At 39.0% G+C, this 27,725-nt stretch overlaps 1 protein-coding gene across 18 annotated transcripts in view; it reads left to right on the top strand.

The window, feature by feature from the left end:
• Nucleotides 1–27,725, top strand: part of NFIA (nuclear factor I A) — a 379,515-nt gene that overhangs the window by 278,409 nt on the left and 73,381 nt on the right. For 9 of the 18 annotated variants that reach the window (XM_059689356.1, XM_059689353.1, XM_059689354.1 and 6 more), the window contains 2 exons: nucleotides 20,479–20,607; nucleotides 23,008–23,061. The exons of 1 other annotated variant lie outside the window; for it this stretch is intronic. In XM_059689356.1, the coding sequence (XP_059545339.1) occupies nucleotides 20,479–20,607; nucleotides 23,008–23,061 (183 nt within the window). Of the gene's footprint in view, nucleotides 1–494; nucleotides 677–20,478; nucleotides 20,608–21,189; nucleotides 21,231–23,007; nucleotides 23,062–23,294; nucleotides 23,412–24,111; nucleotides 27,454–27,725 lie in introns of those variants that run through there. 8 more of the 18 variants (XM_059689361.1, XM_059689355.1, XM_059689358.1 and 5 more) reach the window with 6 other exon arrangements.

Below are 27,725 nucleotides of genomic sequence, written 5' to 3'. Positions count from 1 at the left end.
GTAAATTACCTTCAGCGCATGTGGGGAGTTCTGTATATCTGAATGCACCAGCAGCCTCTTGGCTGCCTACACTTGGGATCATTCTCTCAAACAAGTACTAAAGGATACTTTGTTTATGCCTCAGATGTGAACAAGGCCTGTGCTTACTCCTCTCTCAGAGAGCTTTGCATCTGTTTACCTGCCCTGAGATGCTTTGTCAGGCCTCCGGGCCCAAAGAGGGCCGAAGGTTGTAGGGAGAGACAAATTTCCTTAAGCAACAGGAAGGCTTCGGAAAGTAAAACAAACCAGACGTACAGTAAATTACATAGGCTCTTTCAAATATCTTTTGTAGTATCCTGTTCCCCATTAGTTTATCTCAGCACTTTTGTGCACAGCTCTTATTATCTGGGAAGAAGGGCATAGGAGATTAAAGATGATGTTAGTTTAAAAACATCAGACAACCTCAAGCTGACTTTCGCTTCTCTTACAATGCTGCATTTGTTCCCTCCACTTAGTTCCGTCTCCCAGTTATCTCGGAACTGAGTTAGATTCGAAGCTTTGAAGCTAATCACACGCTGATGAAATGAGTCCTATGAAATTCTATCAAGCAGAAATGCACATGCCATCAACTCGTGTTTATCTGCACAAATGAAAAATTGCAGAGAAACTGATAATACAAATAAATAGGAAGGAAACCAACAGACAGGCGCCTACATTGCATGATGCTTTCATACAGATGGTAAAAATTATAGCTACAATTCTTTTTAAGAAAAATCACCCTTCTCTAAAATGTGCAATATAGAACGATCCTGTCTTATTAAAGAGGAAAACTGAGAATTATAATCCAGAATCCAGACTTCAACTCAATTTGATTTCAGAGTGTAAGTTTTGTCTTCTACATTTAATAACCACGTTGACCATAAATGTTTATACTTTTTTTAAGGCCTCTTGCCCTGGACTTGTATTGAAATTAAAAACCTAATAATAAAAAAAAATGAACTGATCAAAAGACCTGGAAAATCTCCCACTTTCCTTATCCCAAATCTCTTTTATATATCTGAGGCCAGGAAAGGAGTGTGGGTTATTAACTACACATAGGATACAGTATATAAGCAAATTGTATTAACCGTTAACAAAGTGAAATATCTATCATTTTTGCCCATAAAATCAAATAACCCTCAGCATTCAGATCTGGGTTCAAATATTCGCTCATCAAAGAGGGTCCCAGTGATCTGAAATAGCTGGTGACTCTCTCCCACCCTCCTGTAATTCATAGTGCTGCTTTCCTTACTTCACAACACTATCTACTGCTATTGTTTGCTTTCTCCCTCTACAATATACATTTCATGAGCAGTGGGACTTAGCCTGTCTTTTCTACTGCTGTATGCCCAACACATAGAAGAGTAGTTGGCACGTAATAGGCACTGAATAAATATTGATTGATTGAAATATATAAAGCCAAGAAATTTGGGTGCTTTCAATAAATCTGAAGCAGAATTTGCTACCAATAAATTCTCTCAGAATTGATGTTTCTGATAATCTCAACATATAGGCTGTTATTCAGTCTAATCTAGTTATTAACAAGTAGAAAGCAAAATGATTGGTAAGGCTCAGCCAACGGCTCCATTGACAAGTAGTAGTATATGAAACTTTATTAAAATTATCCTTTGCCTTAAGCAGCGGTTCTCAACCTGTGGGTCGCGACCCCTTTGGGGGTTGAATGACCCTTTCACAGGGGTCGCTGAAGACCATCCTGCATATCAGATATTTACATTATGATTCATAATAGTAGCAGCATTACAGTTATGAAGTAGCAATGAAAATAATTCTATGGTTGAGTCACAACATGAGGAACTGTATATAACGGGCCAGAAGGTTGAGAACCACTGCCTTAAAGGGTTTTGCTTTAAGTTAATCAAGCTTCATGGGTTACTGAGTTGCATAACTTCCTGTATTTGAGACTACACCTGCAGTGAGCCCAGACATATCAGTTTCAGCAGAAGTAAAGGTAATTACTTACTGTGAAAAAAACATGAAATTATTGGCCTTTTCAGAGAAATTTAGTATTGTATTTGAAACAGGAGTAAGGGCTACTTAAATTTTCTCCTATAGAAACATATTCAGAGTTCAAGCGTGCCTTTAATTATATTTGACTAGAGGCCCAGTGCATGAAAATTCATGCACTGGAGTGGGGGTCCCTCAGCCTGGCCTGCCCCCTCTCACAGTCCAGGAGCCCTCAGGGGCGGGAGGCGACCCAGCGATCAGGGGAAGGATGCCCCATCACACCTCTGCTGCTGCCACTGCTGGCAGTGCAAGACTCGGCCGGCCCTGGTTACCTGAGCCTCAGGTGGCCCTGGGCAGCTGGGCAGCCATCATCTGAGGCTTGCCTGCACCTTGGGATGGCTCTGGGCACCTGGGGGCTAAGGGAACTGGGGGACTCCAGAGGCAGGCGCACGGCAAAGCCGAACCCACCCGGGGGTGGGCCCAGCCTTGCCATGCACCTGCCGCCCCGGACTAGGCGCCGCCATCTTGTGGCTGTGGGTGCTGCCATCTTTGACAGTGTGGCAGTCAATTAGCATATTTCCTCCTTGTTGACTGTGGGCACCACCATCTTTGTGACAGCATGAAGGTCAATTAGCATATTCCCTTTATTATATAGGAATTGTAAAATTTTATTAATAGACATAATTTCATTAGTGAAAATGCTGGAAGTTCTAAATATTTCAACAAAAACTTTTTTTTTAATATATTTTATTGATTTTTTACAGAGAGGAAGGGAGAGAGATAGAGAGTTAGAAACATCGATGAGAGAGAAACATCGATCAGCTGCCTCCTGCACATCTCCTACTGGGGATGTGCCCGCAACCCAGGTACATGCCCTTGACCGGAATCGAACCTGGGACCCTTCAGTCCGCAGGCTGACGCTCTATCCACTGAGCCAAACCGGTTTTGGCCAACAAAAACTTTTTTAAGTCATATTTGATAAATAGTGACATTCTCTCTAGCTTATTTTCTTTAAAACTTTTAGATATGAACTTCTTCCCAAGGATCTAGTAGTCCTCATTTCTGAAGGTCAGAATTAAGCACTATAATGTCAAGCTATCTGTTCTTATCACAATTATTTTTTTTAATATGTTCTTATTGACTTTTTTAAAAGAGACAGGAAGGGAAAGGGACAGAGAGATAGAAACATCAGTGAGAGAACATTGATAGTCTGTGTCCTGCACACCCTGGATTGGGGGTTGAGCTCGAAAACTGGGTATGTGCCCTGACCCGGAAGCCAATGGACCATCTCTTGGTTCATGAGTCAACACTTAACCACTGAATCACACTGTCAGGGCATATCAAAATTATTAAATAAAGAAATATGTTTCTTTTAAAGGCATAGAAGAATATTTCAGTATGCTTGTGGTCAATCAGCTGCCCAGGACATTTAACCAGAGTTCAGTGTCATAACTACTAGGAGCACAGTTGGATTTTCGCAGACTTATATTATTTCATTGTAATTTTAAATACCCCATCTCAGATTCACTTGGGTTCCCAACTCTGCTTGTTCTAATTTGACTGTCAACAGTCATTCATCTATTGTAGGAGTGGGGGAAATTTACCAACTTAAACTTGTAGCTGAAGCGCATAGGAGGAGGCCCATTATCAATGCCAATAAAAAGGCAGCAGACTGGTAGCAATAGTACATTGATCACCGACACTCTGCTGCACTGGCATACGTTAGGGAACATTATTAAATCTCCCACCATCTCCTGCTGCAATAGCAATAGTCACTGTTACAGAACACTGCCCTAGGATCAATGGCTTGGCTTTCCTTCTGCATTTCTGGAGCAGTGGGAGAGCATCATCATATGACAACACTGTCTTCCATCATCTCTTTAGTATTGACACCTACTTTAGAGACTGGTGGACCAGCAAGCACCAGTACAGTAAGAAGGGGTCTGGTCCTTAGTGATGCTCCTATATGAGAGAAATTTCATCCAAATAAAAGGTTGTGACAAGAAAGCTAAATTTCAAAATTAGCACTCTAACTACCCTTCAAAAATGGCTATTTTTTAATGCCAAAAAAGGGGGCCTACAGCAACCTATTGTAATTGAAGTGTAAAACCTTACCTTTTATAAGAAAGAAATAATTTTCTCACACACATGCATACACACGGTGTTTGTGTATTTGTCACATACACATATATGATAAAGCATGGTAAAAAAAATTGCTGTTGTAACTCTGAAGCCTGCTTTAGTAGCTGGCATGTGGTATTCAATCAATATTTGTTGAATAAATAAATAACTAGTAGGGTGGGGACGACACGCGTCTTGTCCTTTGAGCAGAGCGCTGCGTGCATTGTTGAGAAATGAACGGAGCTCCACCGGCATCGGGGAGCCCAGGTGCACAATTCTGTGATTACAGAAGCTCCCAGGAAATCTGCTACATTTCAGCTGCTCTTGTCCGAATAAGTAAATTACCCAAATCTCCACAGTTTTCATTTCATGTTTGCAAATGAGGCTGAGTGGAAGAAAAAAATGTAGCTTAGGTTTCTATGTGAAACCTTCCTTCCTAAACTGTCCCTGTCACCATCTTCAGCACAGCCCCCGTGGCTCAGGCAGCAAAGGGCTGGCTCATTGTGTGGCCTTGTTGGGCATATCTACAGAGGGATTTTAAAGCAGATTTCATTCCATCCACAACAATCTTCATGGCTTTCTGGGGAGGGAGAAAATAAAAGAGAAATAGAATGTATTATAAAGAAAGAAAAGTACAAATTGAGAATCAAAATTTTACAATTCTTGTCCCCTGTCCTGAACAAGCCTGGGATTTTTTAGCAAGCTACTTCCCTGAATTTTCATTTCCTCACATATAAACATTGGGAACAATGAAACAGCCTGGCCATCCTACCTCATAACTTTCAAAAAATCAAATAAGATGATAAAAACAGGAGTTACCATTTATTAAGCCCCAGCGGTGTGCAATGTTCTGGCACTGGACATAGAGTATTTTTAATATATGCAAAGTTTAGTACATTTAATAAGCCATAAAGCTTTATACAGATACTGTGTGCCTTGTTTTTGGTAAAGACTTAGAAAACTCTGAAATGCTGTGTGAGTTTAAGACACTAAATAATTCAATTGAAAACATATTGTACATATCTGTATCTGTTATATGCAAAGCACCTTGTAAGATGCTAGAGGGAAAATAAGTAAACCAAGACAGACCTTGCCCTCAAAGTGCTTCCAGTCCAGTGAAGGAAAGAAGGGTGACTGGTTAAACACGTACCCAGTGGCTTGTAATACGAGGGAGAGAGAGTATGCTGAGAATCACGCATCTTAAGAGTTTATTTGTGGACTTATACCACAATCCTCCACTGTGACTGTTTAAAAAGTACTGGTACAGCCCCAGCTGGTTTAGCTCAGTGGATAGAGCGTCGGCCTGTGGACTGAAAAGTCCCAGGTTCGATTCCAGTCAAGGGCACATGCCCGGGGTGCAGGCTCGATCCCCAGTGGGGTGCGTGCAGGAAGCAGCCAATCAATGATTCTCCCTCATCACTGATGTTTCTATCTCTCTTTCCCTCTCCCTTCCTCTTTGAAATCAATAAAAATATATATTTTTTTAAAGTGCTGGTACAAAAGCTATTCTATAATTATTTTTTTAATATTTTTTTTTGTTTACTTGTTTTGGTATATTTTTATTATTGATTTTTTACAGAGAGGAAGGGACAGGGGACAGGGATAGAGAGTTAGAAACATCGATGAGAGAGAAACATCTATCAGCTGCCTCCTGCACACTCCCTACTGGGTATGTGCCCACAACCAAGGTACATGCCCTTGACCGGAATTGAACCCAGGACCCTTGAGTCCGCAGACCGACGCTCTATCCACTGAGCCAAACCGGCTAGGGCAACTATTCCATTATTAAAGGAGCACCAGTGAATGTCAGTGCATGTTTCCTCCCCTTCATCATGTCTTACCTTTCTTTATCTCTAAGAAGTGTGTAGAAAGCTGAAAAGCCAGGAAACTGCCGAAGCGCACAAGGCAGCACCATCCTACTCCAGCAAGAGGTGTATCTTTCTGCACCCTGGATGCAAACGTTCTCAGTGTTCTGACCTGTGGGTCAGGAAATTGGGCAGAATCTGAGCAAATATTTACTGAGAGGAAACACAATGATTCTGAATGGAGGTTAAATAACCAGAAAGTATAGTTGGAAGAAGAGAAACAAGACCAGATAGATAGATAGATAGATAGATAGATAGATAGATAGATCAGACTTACTTAAGAGTTTGCTGTGTTGATTTTCCTTTATCTAATAAATTTTATTTATCTAATAAATATTGTTAAATATTTGTAGAACTCAGATGGTAGTTTTAACCTCTGATATAAAGAGAAAACATACTTATTTAGTATTCTTATGTCCTCTGTTTAGTCTCTGAACATAATGTAGATAGTTTATAGACTTGAGTAATACCACAATTTGACTAACAATAAAAAATAAATTTACTTGTATTTTGTCATTGGAGTGCTGCTGAAATTTTAAATATGTGTTTTATAATTAATACCTAATGTGTATTGAGAACTTATTATGTTTATACATTATTCTAAGCTTTATATATGTATATACAACTATGTATTGTATATGTATCTATAGTTTTAAATATTTTTATATTTCTATATATGCATACATAGAAATGTGTGTATATATGTGTGTATGTAGATATATATTTGCTTAATTTGCAAAAAATATTATACAGGTCACTAATAATACTATTTGCAGACTTATTTCCTTCTCTTGTATGTTTTTATATTTTTCCTACATACTCATGATTCTGTTTAAATATTAAATAATCAAGTATAATGCCATCAGTTTATGTGAGAATAAAGTTCTCTCTCTTTTTTTTGGCCATCAAAGTTTTTAATAAAATGGCTTTTTAATACTTGAGAATAAGGGGCTTTATATGGAGCATGGCAGGGAGGGAAGAAAGATTTCCACAGACCCACGCAGCTCTCAGGAGTTAGTAGTTTTTCTGCCCGGGCCGTGCTGCCGTTTCTGATGTGGCTGCGCATATCCCAGTTGCTCTTTGCTTGACAGAGACTTACAGTAATGCCTATTTATCCAGTTCTATCCATCTAAGGATTTCAGATACATCACACACTTATCAATTAATCAGAGACATGGCACCTATTTCAGGATGATGGGTGAATTACATCCTAGATTACGAGAAATGCTCACATCGACCTAGTAAATCAAGGACTGTCTCCGGACGCGCTCCTGAACAACACACCCAATACTCACACGGAGAGGACTCTCTCCAGCACTGAGTCTCAAAGCATGTTTCCCAAATAGGAGAAAACTATGGGAATAAAAAAAGTCACTGATTTCAAAGCATCTCTTCAACTCGATGAAAAATTAAACTGCGATAGAATGAATGAACCCATTGAAACAGAGTTATAGGCTTGCCTCTTCGGAGTAAAGTATTACTGACCTCCCTTTCTCAACAGCTACCCCTGTGAAACTTTTGGATTTTTAAATGCTGGGTTGCTTGGTTCCTGGTTCTCTGGGCTGTTGGAGTGAGGAGCTCTGCTTGTGGTCCAGCCGTCAGCCCACTGAGAACAGGCTTTCTAGACAGCTGTGAATGTCTGGTATCCATTCCGATGACATGCCAGCTCTCCCAGATTTTAACGTGGGCCAAACCCCTTATTGTCCTCCATGTTAAAGGAGCATTCCACTCTCCAGGGATTTTCCCACTTTGTGTGTAATGAGTGGTAGTTCAGATTTTCATGTGCGTCATTGGGAATGCACTCAAGCCACTAGAAATTCAAGGAATGGCAACCCAATAGCCATCTCTAATCTGAAGTGTCCTCTGTCGTTCCAGATTATTCTGCTGTGTTAGCCATCCCAACCCAGAACTCACTTCACTGTGGTTCGCTTCCAGGATTCATAAATTCTGGGATGTCACGATCACTTACCATTTAATGCCGGTCAAATTTGCCATCTGCCTTCCAGCCATTTCATGGGTCTGACCGAAGAGGGGGTTTATCAAAATGGCCCTGCACCATCTCTCGTGTCTTAACTCTCTTTAGGGACTTACAGAAGCAGGGCTTCATGTTCGAATGTCAAAATACACGTGTAAGGATTAAAAGCAGTCTGGGATGCATAAGAACATGTTTCAGGCCAGTTATTCTTTGATATTTATCACTTCGTAGTGGTGACACCTGCTTCTAATTTTAAGAGTTCTTTTTTTCCAGTGGGTGATTTTTTTTTTTCTTCGGAAAAGAAATCTTATCCTCAAAAGACTCAACTGGTAATTTTTCTTCTTTTGATGTGCTTGATATTTTTATGAGTTTGTCCATCAGCATTGAAGTCCTAACATGCCTTCTGTTTTTTAAAAAAATATTTATAGCACATAATGATAATATTGGGTCACATAAATTTATGTCCTAGCCACACATTTGGAGACTTTTGCGGAGATGTAATTTCTTATAAATGTCATTGTCTGCTACTTAGACTACTTGATAGTTGTCTTAACTTGACTAAAGCCAGAGAAATAAACTGCCTTATGGGAGTGGTTTAGTAACTTACATTCAGTACCCATATTGGTATTTTTTTGCACATTTAAGGACTGAGTTGGTGACAGTTGTCATTTTGGGGTTAGTAAGTGGAAAAAGAAAAAGAGAGGAACTTTGTTTTGTCTCTTTAGACACATAAGGAAACAGTCCTTTGGATTAGGAGTAGCCAGGCTATTATGTAAAGCCCAAAGTGTTTGCTTTTTAAAAATTTTTTATTTAGTATAACGACCTTTTCCTAATGGTTTCTGGGTAAAGTTAATTATATGAATAGAAAAAGCTGCAAAAGATGGTATATTGCTAGCAACCAGTTCTGATTGGCCTGCGGGGTGTTGTCTGTATAAAATTGGATCCTTGTGTTGGGTTCCAAAAAAAGGTGTGAATGTGAAGAAGTGCTAAATCATGACTCCAGAGAAAATGTCGGGCGTGAGCAGTTTTTAGTTTAAGTGAAAACCAAACTTTTGCATTTGGACAAAGAAGACAAGGAGAGAAAAGGATGAATCACTAACTGATATAAAAGCATTATGGTGATCAAGCTTCAGCACACTTGAATCAGACCCTCCACAAAAGCTGTGACTGAAGGGAACTAACTCACTTACTTAATTGATAGGAAAAACTTTGCTGGGCATTTACCCTCAGTGTCAGATAAGTAATTTTTAATATATAATATATCCAAGATATGGAGACAGTTAAGAAAACAGTGCGGGTTTTAATAATTGCACTCATACGTAAACGGATCTATCATTACGTTGGGGCAAAGAATGACAGTGAGCAGAGACATCCTGCTAATCCCTCTCAGATAAGCGTTCAGCGTAATTAGACAGACGCTGTCTCTTCTGTTCAGTGCAGCATTAATCAGGAGAAGTGCAGCTTTACACAGGAATCTTTTCTGATATGTCATTGTTAAAAAAATACAAGACCTCTTTTGTCAGATACTGTGCTTCAGAAAATTACTCATATAGTTGTGTACAAGTATCTCCTCTTTATTTATTTTTTGTTGTAATAATGCTCTCTAATAATGCGCTCCTTTTGCATCCAAAAAAGAAAGCTGCATTGGAAGTTAGTGGTTCTTTTTGTTTTGCGAAATATCAGAATGATGAACTACATGAAGTATCTGTAACCTTTGCAGTGACCTGTGGACTCATAGCTAAGACAGTGGTCCTCAACCTTCCTAATGCCACGACCCTTTAATACAGTTCCTCATGTTGTGGTGACCCCCAATTTCATTGTTACAAATTGAACATAATTAAAGCATGGTGATTAATCACAAAAACAATATGTAATTATATATGTGTTTTCCGATGGTCTTAGGCGACCCCTGTGAAAGGGTCGTTCGACCCCCAAAGGGGTCGCGACCCACAGGTTGAGAACCGCTGATCTAAGATGATGGCATGACTCTGTTAGAGAGAGGTTTTCTTATAAGGCAAGGGCCGGAAGTTTTTGGCATTAAGTAGGAGCTTGAGAGACAACCTCTCTGTCTGAAAAATTTCATGTGAAAATGATGAAACGTGTTGCCCCTTCCCAGCCTCTACAGGCATTGCCTTTAAAAAAGAAAATCAATTTCCTTTTACCATGTAGCTTCTAGCTGTGACTCCAAACTACTGCATAGTTATAAAGTGGTATCAGTTCATTGCACAACTCTATCTTTCCTCCTTCTCAGCGACTCAAAGGCCTTTGGAGGCAAAGAATCGGGTTATTGAAGGATGGCAGGCAGATTTCACTAAGTAACAGGTGGAGGTCAAAGTAGTTTATTTGTGGGGACAAACAGAGTACAGAGATGAAAAATCAAATGCTTTGCCATAATAAGATTTAGGGAGAAAATGCTGACTACACTAGCTCAGATTCTAGCTGACAGAACCCTTTCTAGTGTTTGCTACTTGACTTTACAGTTCAAGCAATTTGAAGAGGCCTAAAATTATATTTCTCTTTTCCCCTATGAAATGTCTCAATCAGTTTCAAATTTTACTTTAAATAAAGTGATCAATGCTTCACATATACCCAAGGAATATTGGGACTAATGGGTTCCCACTGCAGGTGTATGCAGAACAGGGAACAACAGAGACCACACATCGCTGAAATTAAATTTTACCGGGAGGACCCTCACACTCCATGCTTTCAATCATGTTTGAACGGACAGATGTGAACTTAATTTAATCAGCACTTAACTTCTCATCATTGAAATTGGTATTCTAGTTGGAGAACAGTATCTATAAGGATATTGACTAAGCATAAGCATTGGGTTTCCCCAGCTTGTTGGAGAAAGGGCTTTTGTTTTATTTTTTTCCTTGTTATATACTTATGTATTCGTATAGTGCATATGTTTTGCTTTTGTAGCTTACAAAGAGGCCAACATGCTGGGAAAAGATATGAAAGTAAGGTTTGCCTGCTGTTCTACAGCAGGACCGAAAATGTAAAAAAATAAAAAAATAAAAACCACAAACTTACAGAGTGGGGCAAAAGTGAAACAGAGTTTTTACTTGTATTAATATTTATTAATTATTGTATTATTTTCCATACAAGCAGCTGTAAACCTACGTTTGCCCCACCCTGTATTTGGTGGCATATAAGACTAGAGCTGTCTAATAGAACTTATTGCAACGATGCAAATGTTCTCTATCTACACTGGCCAGTACTGTAGCAACTAGTCAAATGTGGCTACGGAACGCTTGAAATGTGGTTGTGCTGAGCAACCGAAGTTTTCAATTCATTTTATTTTAATTAAGTTAAATTTAAGTAGCCACCTAGTAGCTACTGTACTGGACAGAGCAGATATAAACTGCACATATGTATGATTGAGTTTTTAACTTTTCAGCTGGAAATCTAAGCAGAATGAATAAAACATTTATGCTCTGTTATACCATATTTATTTTTCAAGCAAAGGAAGTAATTTGGTTTTCTCAGAAATTTTTTCTTTATTTCCAGTCCTCTGTGAAGGGGTGTGCTTGCTGTGTTGAGCCAAAATCAATCGTTCTTTGAACACAAGAGGGGATAGGATGGCTTGGGGGGAAGATGGTTGGGTGGGGACTCTCCAACTTGTAAGTATATGGAGCATGAAATACAGTTTTTAAATTTCAGTCCTGACACTGGAGTGTCTGTATTTATCCTGAAAGGAGAGGAAATCCCCTTAGAAAAAAAAAATCAAGACTTTCTTGTTGGCCCAGGAACCCGATTTCTCTATGACATTTTTCTTGTGTCTGTTCTTTACTCTCTCTGGTTGTAAATTGTCACTCACAAATGAACACTTGGAATACATTAGAGAATTCATTATTTCTTTTCTCCTGAATAATCCATATCATTTTCATTCCATTCTCTCATTTTTAAAAATGGAAGAACTCACTTGTATCCAGGCCCTTTAAATTACCTGAGCTTCTTTATGATGTGGTAATTCTTTGGGGGGTCCTTTTAGCTCATTTTAAATGGTTGCCTACAGTATAGGAAGGATAAACCTCAGAAGCGGTATTAGCTCTCATTTTATTCTCTCCATCATAAAAATGATTTTAAAACATTTTAATTCACTGGAAAGGTTAAAAGTCAAACTAGTCTGAATGTTTTACTTTTTTATTGTGGAGTATGCTCATCATCATAAATTACACCAGAATGAACCCTAATGTATTTTATCATTAGGACACAAATCCAAGTTGAGTGCAGTATCTTCAGCTACCTCCTCATGTCGCACAGCATGTGTTTATACCCACAGGAAGGGAACCGTTCATTAACTGTGGGATTAATCTGTCCATTCACAGTCTTTATTTAGCATCCCAGTTGGAGATGATCTCATCACAAGGTGCAGCTGAAATGGGCCTAGGAAGGGCCTGTTCTTGCCAGTGGGACAGCTGCAGAGCTCTGCATCTGGAACAGATGAGTCTGGGCATAAATGCGCCGGTGGTGGATGACTTGGAAAAGTGGTACTGGTACTCAGCTTTCATCCTGTGCATGAGAAATGGCACTGAAATGTATGCTTCGCTGTTAGTCTGACTGACAGGTCTGGGGCATTCATTCCTCACGCTTCGACAGGGAGGTAGAGAGGAATCTGAGCGCCCGAATGTAAGGATAACAGTTACAGTAGCAGTTAGCATGCCATTTAGGCTGAAGAAAAATATTTAAGTATCATTGTTTTTTAAAAATATTTTTTATTGATTTTTAGAGAAGAAGGGAGAGGACTAGAGAGTTAGAAACATCGATGAAAGGGAAACATCACTGATAGGCTGCCTCTTGTGTGCCTCTCGCTGGGGATCCAATCCGGGGCATGTGCCCTGACTGGGAACCGAACCAGCGACCTCAGAGGTCGACGCTCAACCTCTGAGCCATACCGGCTGGGCTTAAGTATCATTATTAAGCTCTATTTTAAATCAGCTCATGATTAGTTTGTATCAGTAGAATAGTTAAATAATCGTAACTTTTTTCGGAAATAGGCATCTTGGAGGGGTACACCAAAAGGAGGAAGAGCTTTGTCTTGCTGGGCTCAAATCCTGGCTTCTCTGCACACTAACTGTATGGCCACTCAGCTTCAGGACTTCTCTCCTCCGGTTATCCTCTCTGAGTCACTGTGTCTGTCCATCTGCTGGGCCATTCCTGCAGGCGAGCAGGCTTTACTGTCTCCCATCTTCAGAAAGCTCCACCTTGCTTCCCTCCATCTTCCTGTAGCTACTACCCTATGTTTCTGCTTCCCTCTGCAGACTAACTTCATCAGAGAGGTGACTGCACCTGTTTCCCTGCTTCTTCACTTCCCACTGATTTTGTAAACGTCTCTACCCTATCTTCCATGTATATTCTCATCCTTGACCTCTCAATAGCATTCAACTCCCTCAATCACAACTTTATTCTTGAAATACTTTCTTAGTTTCTGTAAAACTACACTTTCCTATGAGTTAAATACCTCAACTTAGTTGCCTATTTTGACACTGATTTTGGTAGCTCAGGGGCTTCCCTTGATGTCAAGACTTACTTAATTCTAAATTAAGGTGTTAGACTTTACCTCTGATCAAGTGAGGCATTGCTGCATTACAACATACACTAGACTTGTAAGATATCAGTGACTCTTAAAAGAAGAATTTTGATCCTTTCTGCTTATGCCTTCAGGAGGCTTTATAGAGAAAGCAACTGGTTGAATAGGCAAGAGGCCTATTGTAAATATTAAAGGTATGTATTTTCTGTTTTACAATTTAACATCTCTCAGTCATGATCTTCTAGGCCTGTGTGATATTTATTTATTGGAGGTTCTGTGCTAGAATTACTGGTGATGCATTCAGTATGTTTAATAAAATCCTAAGTGATCCATACTAAGGCCAAGAAAAACTTTTGATATGTAAGACAAGGTGATTTTTAGTATACTTCAGAGTTTTTCTTTTTGCATATTCTTTTGCAAGTAATATACCATTTCTTTGATTTGTTTCCCTTTGGATAGCCAAATTGGACACTTCAACCCCAAATATACTTAACTAGAGGCGCAGTGCACAAATTCATGCACAGGTGGGGGGTCCAGCCTGCCCCGATATGGCCAGGCTGGCCACAGGGAGGGGACGCAGGAGGTTGGCCGGCTAGCCCCACCCCCTGGTCGAACTCCTGGTGGGACTCCTGGCCGAGGGGACAATTTGCATATTAGCCTTTTATTATATAAGATTGGCTTAAATGGGACACTGTCTATAGTATACAAAGGAACTACATGAGGGAGTGTGAAGTTTCACACAATGTACACGCTTTAGAAATGAGAGACCTGGGTCTCGAATATCAGTTAGGAGCTGAATGATCTTGAGCATGCTGTTTGACATCTCTTGATACCTAGTTTCTGTAACATTAAGTTATAGGTAGACAGTACAATAATACCCTTCTATCTGAAATGAAGATGTTAAGGATCTGAGATATTCATGATTATAATAGTCCCCCCTTAACCACAGAGAATAAGTTCCAAAACCTCCAATGGATGCCTGAAACCACAGATAGTACCAAATCCTATATACACTGTTTTCCTATATATACATGCCTGTGATAAAATTTAATTTATGAATTAGGCATAGTAAGAGACCAACAACAATAGCTAATAATCAAATAGAAAAATTATAACAATATATTGTACTAAAAGTTATGTGAATGTTCTCTCCCTCTCGCATAATATCTCAATGTACTGTACTCACCTTTTCACTTAAAGGAAGCTGTTTACGGCTTCTCTTTGGCATATCTGCATTGCCAGAATCACTACTCTTGCACTTTGGGGCCATTGTTAAGTAAAGTAAGGGTTACCTGAACACAAACACCGCAACTACTCAAACCAATCTGATAACCCAGACAGCTACTAAGTGCCTAGCAGGGTGGGGAGCATATACAGTGTTGGGTACATTGGACAAAGGGATGATTCACATCCCAAGTGAGATGGAGCAGGAAGACATGAGATTGTATCATGCTTCTCAGAACACGCAATTTAAAACTTGTGAATTGTTTATTTCTGGAATTTTCCATTTAATATTTTTATACCACAGTTGACTACAGATAACTGAAATCATTGGAAGCAAACTACAGGTAAGGGAGGACTAGTATCCATGGCACATAGTAGGTACTCCATAATCTGTAGCTCTTATTATTTTCAGTCTGATTTTTGAAAATGATCAAAATGCAGAAGTTTGACTTTCAAACTTCTGGCTCTCTTGAGGCCCCTAGATGGATGAAAGTATCCCTAGATGAAAGAGGTCCCTAGATGGATGAAGGTTTGGTATGATAGTTGTATTAGTAAAGCAGTAGTAACACTAGGTCATGGGGAATTAGATGATGACAACGGTCAGGAGAGTATCTCAAGTCAAACATGAACAGCCAAACTGACAGCATTCTATGGTCCTCTCTAACCTGCTTAGCTGTTGGATTTTTAAAACTAAAGTGCAGAGTTTGCTTGTTTCCAGAATTTCTCTCAGATTGTGACTATAAATGAACATTATTGAAAGTAAACATTTTTTTAATTTTGAAGAAAGACACATATACCAGTTAAGTGTTCTCTGGAAACTTGAATTGCATCACCCAAACTCCAACAACATACAAGATAAAGTCCTGCTGTCTGAACAGCATTTACCAGGGATAATTTTCACAAGACAGTGAATCTTTGAATAAGTCCTGTGACAATTGAGCAGTAACACTCACCTGCTATAGTTTTCTTCTAGCAAAAAAAAACAGTATTGTACTATCTTGTTATTCCTGTAGGATTTGCTTCACAATTGTCACTGTAAAGTTCTTGGTTTAAGTGTTGGGTAAATCTCATAATTTGGAAGAGTGGGGGAGTTGAAATTAATTATGTTTCCCCTGTCCCCTGTATCTTTTTTAAAAAAAAAAAATTCTTTAACATCAGGTTGCAGCAAAAACTTACCAAAAACAAACCTTGATTTGTTATAGGAGACCCCAAGAATTATATTTGAGTTTTCCCATGTTGTTTGATCTGATTTTGCTATTGATGTTTCTTGAAAGAATAAGGGGGAAATAGAAAATTTCATAAATGTTTACACCATTGGAAATAACTATTTGTTGGCCTTTCCCCCACCCCCGCCCCCAAGAAGCTGTCTTAACCATTTTCTCTAGGCAAGTGTAGGCTAATGCAAAACCTCACAACCTAAGATGGATTTGCTAAAAATAATGGAAACTTGTGGAATTCTATAATCAGTGCACAGTGGGCATCTTTAATGCACACATTTCTAGCACTGACAGTCTTATATGTGAATATCATGTTAGTTTTCTATTGCTGTATAAAAAATTACCACAAACTAGCTTACAACAACATGCAAATCTTATCTCACAGTTTCCATGTGTGAGGAGTCTGGGTACAGCAAAGCAGGTCACTCTGTGTATGGTCTGTCCCACAAGGCTGCAATCAAAATTTTGTCCAGCCTACATTAGCTCGGAGTCCTCTTGCAAACTCACCTGATTGTTGACAGAATTGTTTCTTTATTTTATTTTATTTTATTATTTTATTTTATTATTTTATTTTATTTTATTTTATTTTTGTTAATTTCAGAGAGGAAGGGAAAGGGAGAGAGAGATACAAACAGCAATGATGAGAGAAAATCATTGATCAGCTGCCTCCTGCATGCCCCACACTGGGGATGGAACCTGCAACCCAGGCATGTGCCCTGACCGGGAATCGAACCATGACCTCCTGGTTCAGAGGTCAATGCTCTACCACTGAGCCATGCCAACTGGGCAGAATTCAGTTTCTTGTAGCTTTAACACTAAGGCCTAACTTTCTTAAAGCTAGATATCCAATAGGGTACCACTTAGTCCCTAGAGTTCCCTGCAGTTCCTTGACATGTGGCCCTCTCACAGGCCCTTTCATAATATGGTAGCTTACTTCTTCAAAACCATCAGGAGAATCTCTCTGACTTCTAATCACTCTTTAAAAGGGTTCACCTGATTAGGTCAGGCCCACCCAGGATAATAACTCTTTTAACTTAACTAAAAGTAATCTGATTAGGGACCTTAATTACATCTGCGAAATTCCCTTCACCTTTGCCTTATAACCACCTAATCACAAGAATGGCATCCATCATACTCATTGGTACCACTCACATTCAAGAGGAGGGGGTTATATAAAACGTTGTACCCCAGAGGCCAAGAACCTTGGGCCATCTTAGAATTCTGATGACTACAAATGCTAATGATGAAATCTAACAGAATCTTGGTGGATACTGTATTTGACCTATACTTTAAAGAATTTCCTGGTGGGCATCTTGCTCACAACTGCTTCCAGGGATAAGAGTCACTACATAGCTAGAACTTCATGTATGTTTTCCTTTGTCCACTGTACACTAGTTGAAATGGCTGAGGTAGCTTAGAAAAATGGCAAAGTGGAGAAAATTCAAAATGTCTGACAGTTAGAAAAACAATCACAAGCCAACGTGCTTCTTGAAATTCATCTCCTACTCTATTTGCCACCATTGGGATTTTTCTACTTCTCAATAGGACGGAATGTCCCATTGAATCAAAACAGCATGCTAAATTTCTGCTTCTCATTCTATAAAAGTCTTCATTTTTACATATTAAAGATAACTTTGAAGTGATAGTTTTTCTGTTCCAGAAAAAGGGGTAGCATTAATTTATCTAAATCTTTTTCAAAAATGTGATACTTCTAAAAAAATACATTGAAATTAAGGTTTTGATTCATTAAGAGAAAGCCAATTAGTCATTAATCTATACAGTAATTGTGTCTAACAGTTGTATATAACTAATTGGTAACAGATTTTAACAAGGAGTTATTGTTTTTTAATAACATACAGAAACCAAAGTTCATCTCAAAAACAAAAGTCAAGATTAATGTTCTCTTGTTTATTAATATAAAGCAGTTTACTAACATTGAGTATATGAAGCAAATTAACCAAAACTTACATTATGCATATGGAGAAAATATTAAAGTATATAATAAGGAAGTGTGCTCAATATGGGTCTTTAAAAATTGAAAACACAAAGTAATTTTGAGATTCATGACAGCCTTAGGGTTCATATTACTTGACTGTGATAAATTTAGAAAATTATATACAGTTTGGCTTGTTCTTCTTGCACACAGACAATATTTCTTCTCTCTTTAACCCTTTTCAAGAGGATCTAAATTTTGTTGTTGAACCCATTTACCCACTTGATCATTCTTGATGCTTGTTATTACTTAAATTTTACTTATACCTCACCTTTTATAAGGGTAAATAGTGGACTTAATCATTTAAATATTTCTGCAGCATTTAGAATAACGTGGGCTGGAGCACATGAAGTTTTCAAAGGAATGATAACTTTTTTCTTGAATCCAACTGCTTGCTTTCTTTAACAGAGTTAATTTAGATATTGCATTCATCAGTGATTCCACTATCTGGAAAAAAAAATTCTGCCATTTAAAATTTTTGACATTTTCATTTTTCTATTCTATTTCTGTTTCATAACACATAATTCAGGCATTTGACTGAGTTTAAATCAGTGGGCTGGCTGGCAGCCTAAAAATTTGTTTGCACAGAAGAGATTTGAATGAATTGGGAGATTTGTTTAAGTATTGGTAGCTCTTTATTTCTCTCCTATAAGTTTTTAATTTGAAATCTCCTCTCTGATGTAATTATGTGATTAGACCTTAGGTTAGTTTACTTGAAATGAATTTTAATCCAAAACTTCAATCTGTCCTAATGATATTAGGACTGGTGTGACTTTGGTTACTGATTCAATGAGCAAAGAAATGTAGCTAAAGTCACATAATGACTTTGTTTTTAATTGAAATCGCAGAGATATTGATTAGAATGGATCTGATCTAGATCTGTCAAATTAGTGGAAATCACACATAACTTCATATTGTCCTTATGTCTGGCTATGGAAATGTGCTTACCAATTTGCAATTTGTTTTTTTTCCTCCCTTGGGGCCTAAACCCCAAGTTTTGCTATATCCAAGCATCTATTAGTAAAGCCACAGATAAATCTGCGGCCTATGCAATTAGTTTAAATATCTTTTCAGGTCACATGCTATGTTCCAGGCCCGTTGTTAGATTCTGAAAATAGAGGGGGCAAAGCAGAAAGGTGTCGTCCTTATAGAATCTGTCATCACACTAGAAGCTTGTGTTGTGGAGTCTCATTAAGGAAATCTATGATCAGATATAGCAAGGACATATTTAGACATAGGCCAGACTGACTAGATTTCAGAACAGACTACACCTATAACATGCTTGGCACAGTGCGTGGTAGTTAGCATCTATTCACTAACAGCTACATGTTAATACCATTATTATCTTTATTATTTATTTTTTCCAGTTCACCCAAATAATTCTCTGGTCATAGGCAGAACACAGCACATGTAGACATGCATAAGTAAAATGAGATTAGGTTCTTTTTACTAAAGTGCAGACCTACTTTGTGCTGCAGACTTAAGAGAGCCCAAATTGGTCCTATAATGTGGAGACTAGGAATCGTTTTCTTTATTTTTATATCCAAGGTTTCATTGTTTTAATTGGCACCCTACCAAACTGATAGATGCCTCCAGTTGTGTATGTTAGCGTGGTTGCTGAGAACATTACAAATCCAGTAATTATGAGGGACTATTTTCACATTATTGTCTTCTCAAAACATTCCCTATGCTGGAAATGCTATGAAAAACCTTAGAAATTGTAGTAAAAATACTATTTTTAAAAACAAGCTTTTATTGTATTTTCTTAACATTAAAGTAATATATGTTCATCATGGAAAAGACAATTAAGCAAAAAGAGGCAATGAAAATCACCCAAATCCAACACTCTGAGAGAACCACTGTTAGGTTTAGGCCTGTTTTCCTTCTCTATACACAGAATGATATTTTTAAGTGGCATCCTAGTTTAACACCCTATTTTGTAATTGCTTTCTATATCTTTATTCTATGTCACTGAACAAATACCTTTCTGTGTCATTATTCTTTTACAGTATTATTTGCCTTTGGTTCTATCAAATGACAATTGTTGGGCATTTAAGATATTTTTTACTTTTATCTTTCTTTGTTTCTATTATAAATAGTTTATTGAATGAGCAACCAAGTTGCCATTGTTGGAGGTTTTTAAATGTTAAAATAACTAAATTACTTAGAATCATTTAAAGTGCCTTTGGTGCCCGGTACCTGGGAAGATGAAATGATGGCAAAGAGGTCTTGTGCTTCCATAGCCTCCTTATTGAAGGGTCCCAGAGGCCGCAGGGGACTTGCAACTTTCAGGAAACACTGGGAAAGTGGCACCTGTAATTAGAGAAAATCAATGATGCCAAGATGGACTGTGGTTTAGTAGAAGGTGAAATCATTATCTACAGACTTATCAGGAGACCATTTTGTCACTTGTTTGTCCCTGTGACAAATTCAAAGCAACTGAAAATAAATTTTTCATTCACTGGTAGATTTATTTTTTTAATTCTTTAAGTTTTATCTTTTAGGTTGCACAAGCTGTTGTTCCATGAATTACAGTGTGCTTATCAATCCATCCTTCTTGCCAGGAATGCCATCTCCAACAACACTGAAGAAGTCGGAGAAGTCTGGTTTCAGCAGCCCCTCCCCTTCGCAGACCTCCTCCCTGGGAACAGCTTTCACACAGCACCACCGGCCTGTCATTACAGGACCCAGAGGTGAGCCACTCCACAGGCGCCCTGGGTTTTGCTTAGATCATGGCCTGGGGGCCAGAGTAGCCAAATGAGACACAATGAGATTCCCCCAGAATGCTCCTGAAGGCAGTGAATGTTCCACTTTCTTATCATTGTGGACAGCTTTGGAGTGTTAAAGACCAAAGAGATTTGGCATCGGTCCCTTGATCATTAACCTAAGGCAAACAAGGGACCAAACCACTTTCTTTGCCAGTGTAATGTTGCAAAGTGGTGGGAGATCATTTTAATTGAACCAAAATCAAATTCATTCTGTAAGATACAGAAGAGTGGGGTGTGTGTGTGTTTGTGTGTGTGTGTGTGTGATGAGCAAGTACAGTTGACCCTTGAGCAATGTAAGACTTTAAAAAATCTGCATATAAGCAGACCCACAGCGTTAAAACCCAAGTTGTTCAGAGGTCAACTGTATTTTCAATAAGCAATTGGGAATGGGCATATGTGGAAGGCCGACTTAAGTCATATGTAGGTTTTCGACTGTGTGGTGGGTTGGTGCCCCCTAACCCCGACTTTGTTCAAGGGACAACTGTAATAGCTTCTTTTTCATTCTAGCATCCCTGATGCTCCCCTTTCCTTGAAACATTTTGCATTGAGGTTGTCTGCATCACGGTGTTGACTGTTGACGAGCAGTCTTCATTCACTCCTTTTGAAGTGGTAGATAGTTGGTCTGGTTTTCATTGCAATGTTTTCATTATTTTTGTCTTGTGTGCTTTTAAGTTTATTATTAAAATGTGTCCACAAGAAATATGATTTGTATTTCACATTAAAGACAAGCTTTAAACCTCAAGAGAATGTCAGCAAGTCACTTAACTTGATCTTATTGCAAGATGAAAATATTTATTAGTTTGTTTATGAAACTCCCACAGTAGGAGTATGAATAATTGTAACCACATTTGCTTTCTTCCGTCAGATTTTCGTTTAGGTAGGTCTGTGATCTACCAGCTGGTACCATAAAACATCCTAGAAAGTAATGGTCTCTCGTCTACTTTGACATATGCCTGGAAAAACTGATATTTCTTGTAATAATCTTACTGTTAGTCCCACAAATCTGAATTCCTTATAAATACTCTGTGTGCATATCAGGGAAAGATGGCAGTGAGAGGGCTGTCTCGCGCACTCACAGAAATCACACTGAAGGAAATAAGTATTCTGACTATTGTGCGAAGCAATTTCTAAAAACACAGTTATGAAACTTACTTGCTCCATCTGTAAACATCTTGTTATCATTGAGAGAACTTTCTTAACTTCTTATGCCACTTGTCTGTGTGTGCGATATAATCAGAGAGGGAATATATGTGTGTTTTCTAATTTTAAAATCTTGTACCTGAATTGGATTATACAGTCCCCAAATTCAGAATGAGTCTCTTGAAATGGGGTAGTATTATAATATTATCCTCATATTCAGTATTCATTAAGCATCTAAACTGTGGTGGAAAATAAGAGATGTGAAGGAAGCCCTTTTAGTCAGAAAGATTTTTGGTCTCAAGGAGATAAGGCATGTGATGTTTCTCATCTTTTTATTGTCAGATTCACATATTCTAAATGCTAAATGAATGTTCAAAGCAAAAATTTCTGCAGGAGCGCAGAGGAGGGGACCCTGGAGGTTCACCTGAGAGCCTGTTACTGGGAATTCGGTGGTTCCTGTCCTCACAGAGTGGACAGTCAAGTTCAGGAGACAGACACAAGAAAATAAACATGTAGAAGATGATATGAAATGTGCTGTTACTTACCACTTTATATCTAATAAAGAGACTTCAAAGTGTGATAACTCAAAGTCAAATCTTAAAGGTTGCTTATGTGAATGGGGGGAATTCCAGGCAAAGAAAAGATTCATGATGTAGCCATGTAGTAAGGATTGGGAAGAACAATATGCTAGCAGCCTGGATAGCTGGGTATGCTGCCTCTTGCTTTCCACTTACCTCCTGGATTTTTAATGTCCTCCCCAATAACATGGGGTCAATACTACTGCTGAATAAACTTTTCCTCCCAATCTCATATTCTCATGCAGAAATTACCATAAAATAATATTTCTAGAGACTTTTTGAGGAACATAAAGCAAGGTGCATATATATCATCATTTATACAATTAAGAACACCATCTGTGAGTCTCGCTTTAAAACCACAATTCTAGAAATTATTATAATAATTCTAGCATTTACCCCTGGGTGCCATGATTGGGAGCTTCTTCATGCTAGGCAGTCAAGCACATTTTCTCAGATGATCCACACCGTGTTGAACCAGAGTGGACCTTTTTTGCCTACAAAACAATGAGTTTGGATCTCCTGTCATATTCATGAAATTGTTTTTGAGGAAAAGAAAAATGCCTAGTTTAAGAATTATGGAATACCAAAGATTCTTTGTTTTCACCAGAATTCAAGATGGTTCCCAGCATCCTCGGTTCTCCTTTCTGGAATATCTGCTCAGGTACCCATTCTTATTGCACCCTGCCCCCCTTAGTGGTCTGGTGAAGGGAATTGGAGTAGTTGAGATGAAACTCTTCAGTGGTATCTTTGTGGGTAAGAATCATAGAGTCAAGATAGGCTAACATGATACATTCTTGGGCTAAGATATTTTTAAAGGGTTGGTATTTAGCCTCTTGTTATTTAAGAGCTATTTGCTGCAAGTACTATATTCCCTTCTATTCTTTTCTGAGCCAGTTGGAAAGCTAATGCTATGGATAACATCACAACCAGGACTAAGAGTTGATGTTTCAGCAACATGAGGACAGATTTAAGGAGGGAAAGTCTGACCGAGGAAACCAGGGTGGAATAAATGTGACATGTACATTAAGAAGAATTCAACCTTACAAACTTACTTCCAAAGGGCCTGGAAGAAGAGAAAGGTGTATCCTTTATCAGGGTCCTGAGGCAAGAGGTAGGGTGGAGTGGGGGACAGGTCTTTACTGCACTTTGCTCAGAGTCATGTGGTACATTCACCTATGGATCCCACACAGGTTGCAAGACCTTCACTGCCTTCCTTAAAATTAAGAAATTAAAATTTCTCATGGGACTACCTTGACTAGACCAGTTTGGAAGCAATAACTATGTAACATATCTCAATGATATTTTAACAGTGGCCCTATTTTTCACTGCAAACCTAAGCTGTATGTGGAAATCTGGTGGCCACCCTTTACAAAAGAAACCTCTCTTTGAAAATTGCAAAGCAAATGCAGAAAAGTAGGGTCTTAAAGGGAGGCAGCATAGCATAGTGGTCAAGCACAGAAGCTCAGGGGTCAGATGGGCCCGCGTTTGAATCCTGTGTCCACCACTTTTACTAACTGTATGAACCTGCCACCTTGCTCCTCTGAGCCAAAGGTTCCTCATCTACCCATGGGAGATTACAATCTCTACTTCAGGACAATTCTGTTATCTGAGGAGTAGATGAAATCATGCATTTGTAGTCATTCACACTGTGCCTGGAAATAGAGTATGTACAGAAGTCATGTAAACAATTTCATCACTCGTTTTCATTCAGGCTTTGAAAATCTCATGCTGCCCATCCTGCCCTCGCCTGTCAACATTTTAGCCATCCCAAGACCAGCTCAAGTACTACTTTCCACATGAAACCTCCTCAGCTCCACCCAGGCTGCGATCATCTCACACTCCTTAAACTCCTGGGGCCTTTTGTGCCTGGCATTTCCTCCACTGGCATTGTGTCTCACACAGTGGGTTTTATGCACAATATTTGTTGAATAAGTAAAAAGTAATCCAGTGGCACACAAGTGGACACAGAAGCCATTCATCCCCTCCCTGAAACTGATAGGTTCTCATTGCTTCAGAGGAGCTAAGGGTGATACATGTCTAGTTTATGGAGTACTTCTTTACAAGGAATGTCCAAGATGGGGAGGAAGAACAATGGCCTTTCATCCAAAGAAGACTTTTGAAAGATTATATAAGTAAAGCTTTGATATGCTATGAATAAGCTATGCTTTAAAAATATTTTGCTGTTCTAATCACTTTCCTGTTTTCATTGTTGTGAAGGTAGAGATGTGTGGTTTCTTAAAATGAATCTCTTCTCTGATAATGGATTTCTTTGTGGCTTCAATAAATCACTTAACCTGTGGCCTCAGTTTGGCCATCTGGATCATGGGGATAATACTTTGCAAGCTATGTAGTTAAAAGTAGGTAAAGGGATAAAAGTATTTTGGAATGTCTTGGGGAGTAGGGAAGCTATTAACTTTCCATAAAGGCATTTGTATGCCATTTTACATTATTATAATTACTGTGTACTTTAAGCTGAAAGTTTGGGCTTTTAAAGACTCTCTTTTACAAGTGCTTAAAATTTCAAACATAATAAAATATTTTATCATGAAAATTTATCTTATTCATGATAACTGGGGAAAAAATCTTTGTTCTTCCCTTTGCCTTTTCAAGAATTTAAAGTTTGCCTGATGATTTAAAGGATCTAACTCCTTTTGAGAATTATTTGGAGTAAACATCAGTGATATTTTAGTTTCTTGGAAGTATTTCTTCTTGAAAGTTATGTTTTTTCCTGTCTTTGCTCTTTTGAGAAACAACAAGATAATGAATGATCCTTAACTTAAATGCCCTGCGCTGAGTAGACCAACTCTGTGCTTTAGGGATTTATACGTGGGGTGGAGCCTGCACTATGCACAAGGTAAAGCAGAGGTTGAAAGTATTTGGCAAATAAGCACTTACTGAGCTTCATCTAGAACCATAGAATTTCAGAGTAGTGCTCTGGGAATCTTCTGGTTTAATTTATCCCCTATATCAGCCAAGAATGTGTTTGGCTGCAAGTAAAAAATAATATAAATAAACAGGTCATATTTTTCTTATATAAAAACAAGTATGTGATTCAGGATTATGTTACAGTGGCAGTATAATGCCATCAAGGATTGAGATTTCTTCTCTTAGCCATCCATGCTTTAGTGGGTTGTTTTTATCCTTATGCTGTGAACTCATGGTTACAACATAGCCACTGGGCTCCTGCCTTACACCTATATTTCAAGCAGAAAGATGGAAAACAGTGAGAGCAAAAAAGTGCCTACCAACTCATTCTGCCTCCTTGTACAGAATCTAATGCAGCATGGTCAGAACTGTGCCATGTGATCACCTCTAGCTGCAAGGGAGGCAGGGAATCTAGTTTTTTGTTCTGTGAGCATATTGCCACGCTGTATGAAATTTGGGCTTTATAAGTAGATAAATAGAAGAGCAGTATGATGGTTAGTAGTTAGCAAGTATTCTACATTGCTCTTACAGGTGAGAAATCTCAGCTGGCCAGAGTCACGACTAGAAATAAGTCTCCAGTGCAGTGCCTTTTCTACCATATCAGTAGTTTCTATCTTTTTCTACCCTATTGGGAGAAATGAAATGCACTTATTTAAACAATTAGTTTGTTTTTACATTTTTTATTAGTCAAAGACAAAACATAGCCACTCAGATCATTTGAAAAGCATGACATAACCATGTTATTGTACTGTTGTTGTTTTTTAAGTAGCAGCCATAAACAAATCACTTGACCTCTTTTTACTAGCCCCATGAACCCTTGCTATTTGTAATGTGGGGTTTCTGTTAGGTGCAAGTCACTTCAGAAAACAATTTTTGAGGTCAGTTTGCCTTTTTTAAATATTGAAATTAGCTTACAGACTCCAATTGCTGTCTAGGGAGCCATTAATGTTTTCCACAAACATTTGTCCAGCACTTACAATATACAAGGTCTGTATTTCCTGCTAAATAGAGTAAACAGGGGAGCTTGGATTCTGGCCTCAGAGTGCTTACCTCCTGGTGAATGACAGGACAAGAAAACCAGCATTTGTATTGTTGTGATAGGAGAGCACAGGTTGCTGTCAGGGACAAGAGCATTCTGATAGAGAATGACTGTGTCATTTGACACTGTGGGAGTCCAGGCATGCATAAGAATTAACCCCTATTCCAAAACAGAGTACTTTCTAATTGTAAGCATGCAAAACAAAGCCACAGCAAACAAGTCAAACTTTTAGATAACTAAGTACTGAGGAATTAAAACATACAGAATGTAAGCATGGAGCTAAACCCCCACTTCTCTACACACACATACACACACACACACACACACACACACACACACACGGGAAGTTTAGAAGTAAAATTGCCCTGATTCTGAAAATATGAGTAAGATATACTAAGACAATAGCCGTATAAACCAAAGATTTATTGTGCAGCCTTTGAAAAATCATGCCAGGTTTTGTTTGGAGGATAGTCAGAAGTTTATATGCTCTGTAAACCTCTCTAAGTCCATGATTCTCATGGCCCAAACAAGGATTCTGCTCTTAGTGGTGACACATCTGAGGGTCTGCAGCTAACAGTATCTCCCAGCTGGGCCAAGAAAAACAAACTGCAGAGAATTATGAGATTGAAGATCACCTTCCAGGAAGTTGAGGTCACCAGGAAAGTTGGAGGAGTGTAGATTCATAGACAATAACAGAGGAGCAAGGAAGGAGAGGAAAAGCAGTTATCATTGGATGGCAGGGCCCATTAGAGCAGGAACCACATCTTTATTCTTTTCATATCCCTCAGCCTCTTGCTGGGCATAAGGAGAGCACTCAATAAATATTTGTTGAATAAATGAATGAGTGCATGGATTTGATTGAAAGCAAATGGAGAAAAAGTGGGGAAATAACAGGGAAATCTTATTATCCCCTGTGTGTAATCCTATATAATAAAGAGGTAATATGCAAATTGACCATCATGCCCTCACAAGATGGCTGCCTAAAACCAGGCTGGCAGAGGGATTAGTGAGGGATGACCAAATGACTGAACAAGCAGGCTGCGTGGGGCCACCAGGCCGGCAGGGGGGCCATGAGGAGCGACCAGGCCGGCAGGGGGGGGCAGTTGGGGGCATCCAGGCTGGCAGGGGGCACCAGTTAGGGGCAACCAGGTCAGCAGAGGGGGGTAGTTGGGGGAGACCAGGCTGGCGGGGGATGCAGTTAGGGGTGACCAGGCCAGCAGAGGGGGGGCAGTTGGGGGCGACCAGGCTGGCAGGGGGGCAGTAAGGGGTTACCAGGCTGGCATGGGGGGGCAGTTAGAAGCAACCAGGCCGGCAGGGAGGGGGAAGTTGGGGGTGACCTGGCCAGCAGCGGAGGGCAGTTA

The sequence above is a fragment of the Myotis daubentonii genome, chromosome 3 (assembly GCF_963259705.1).
Source record: "Myotis daubentonii chromosome 3, mMyoDau2.1, whole genome shotgun sequence".
Lineage (NCBI taxonomy): Eukaryota > Metazoa > Chordata > Mammalia > Chiroptera > Vespertilionidae > Myotis > Myotis daubentonii.
Note: the sequence above shows the minus strand (reverse complement) of the source record. Positions and strands in the feature narration are given on the sequence as shown.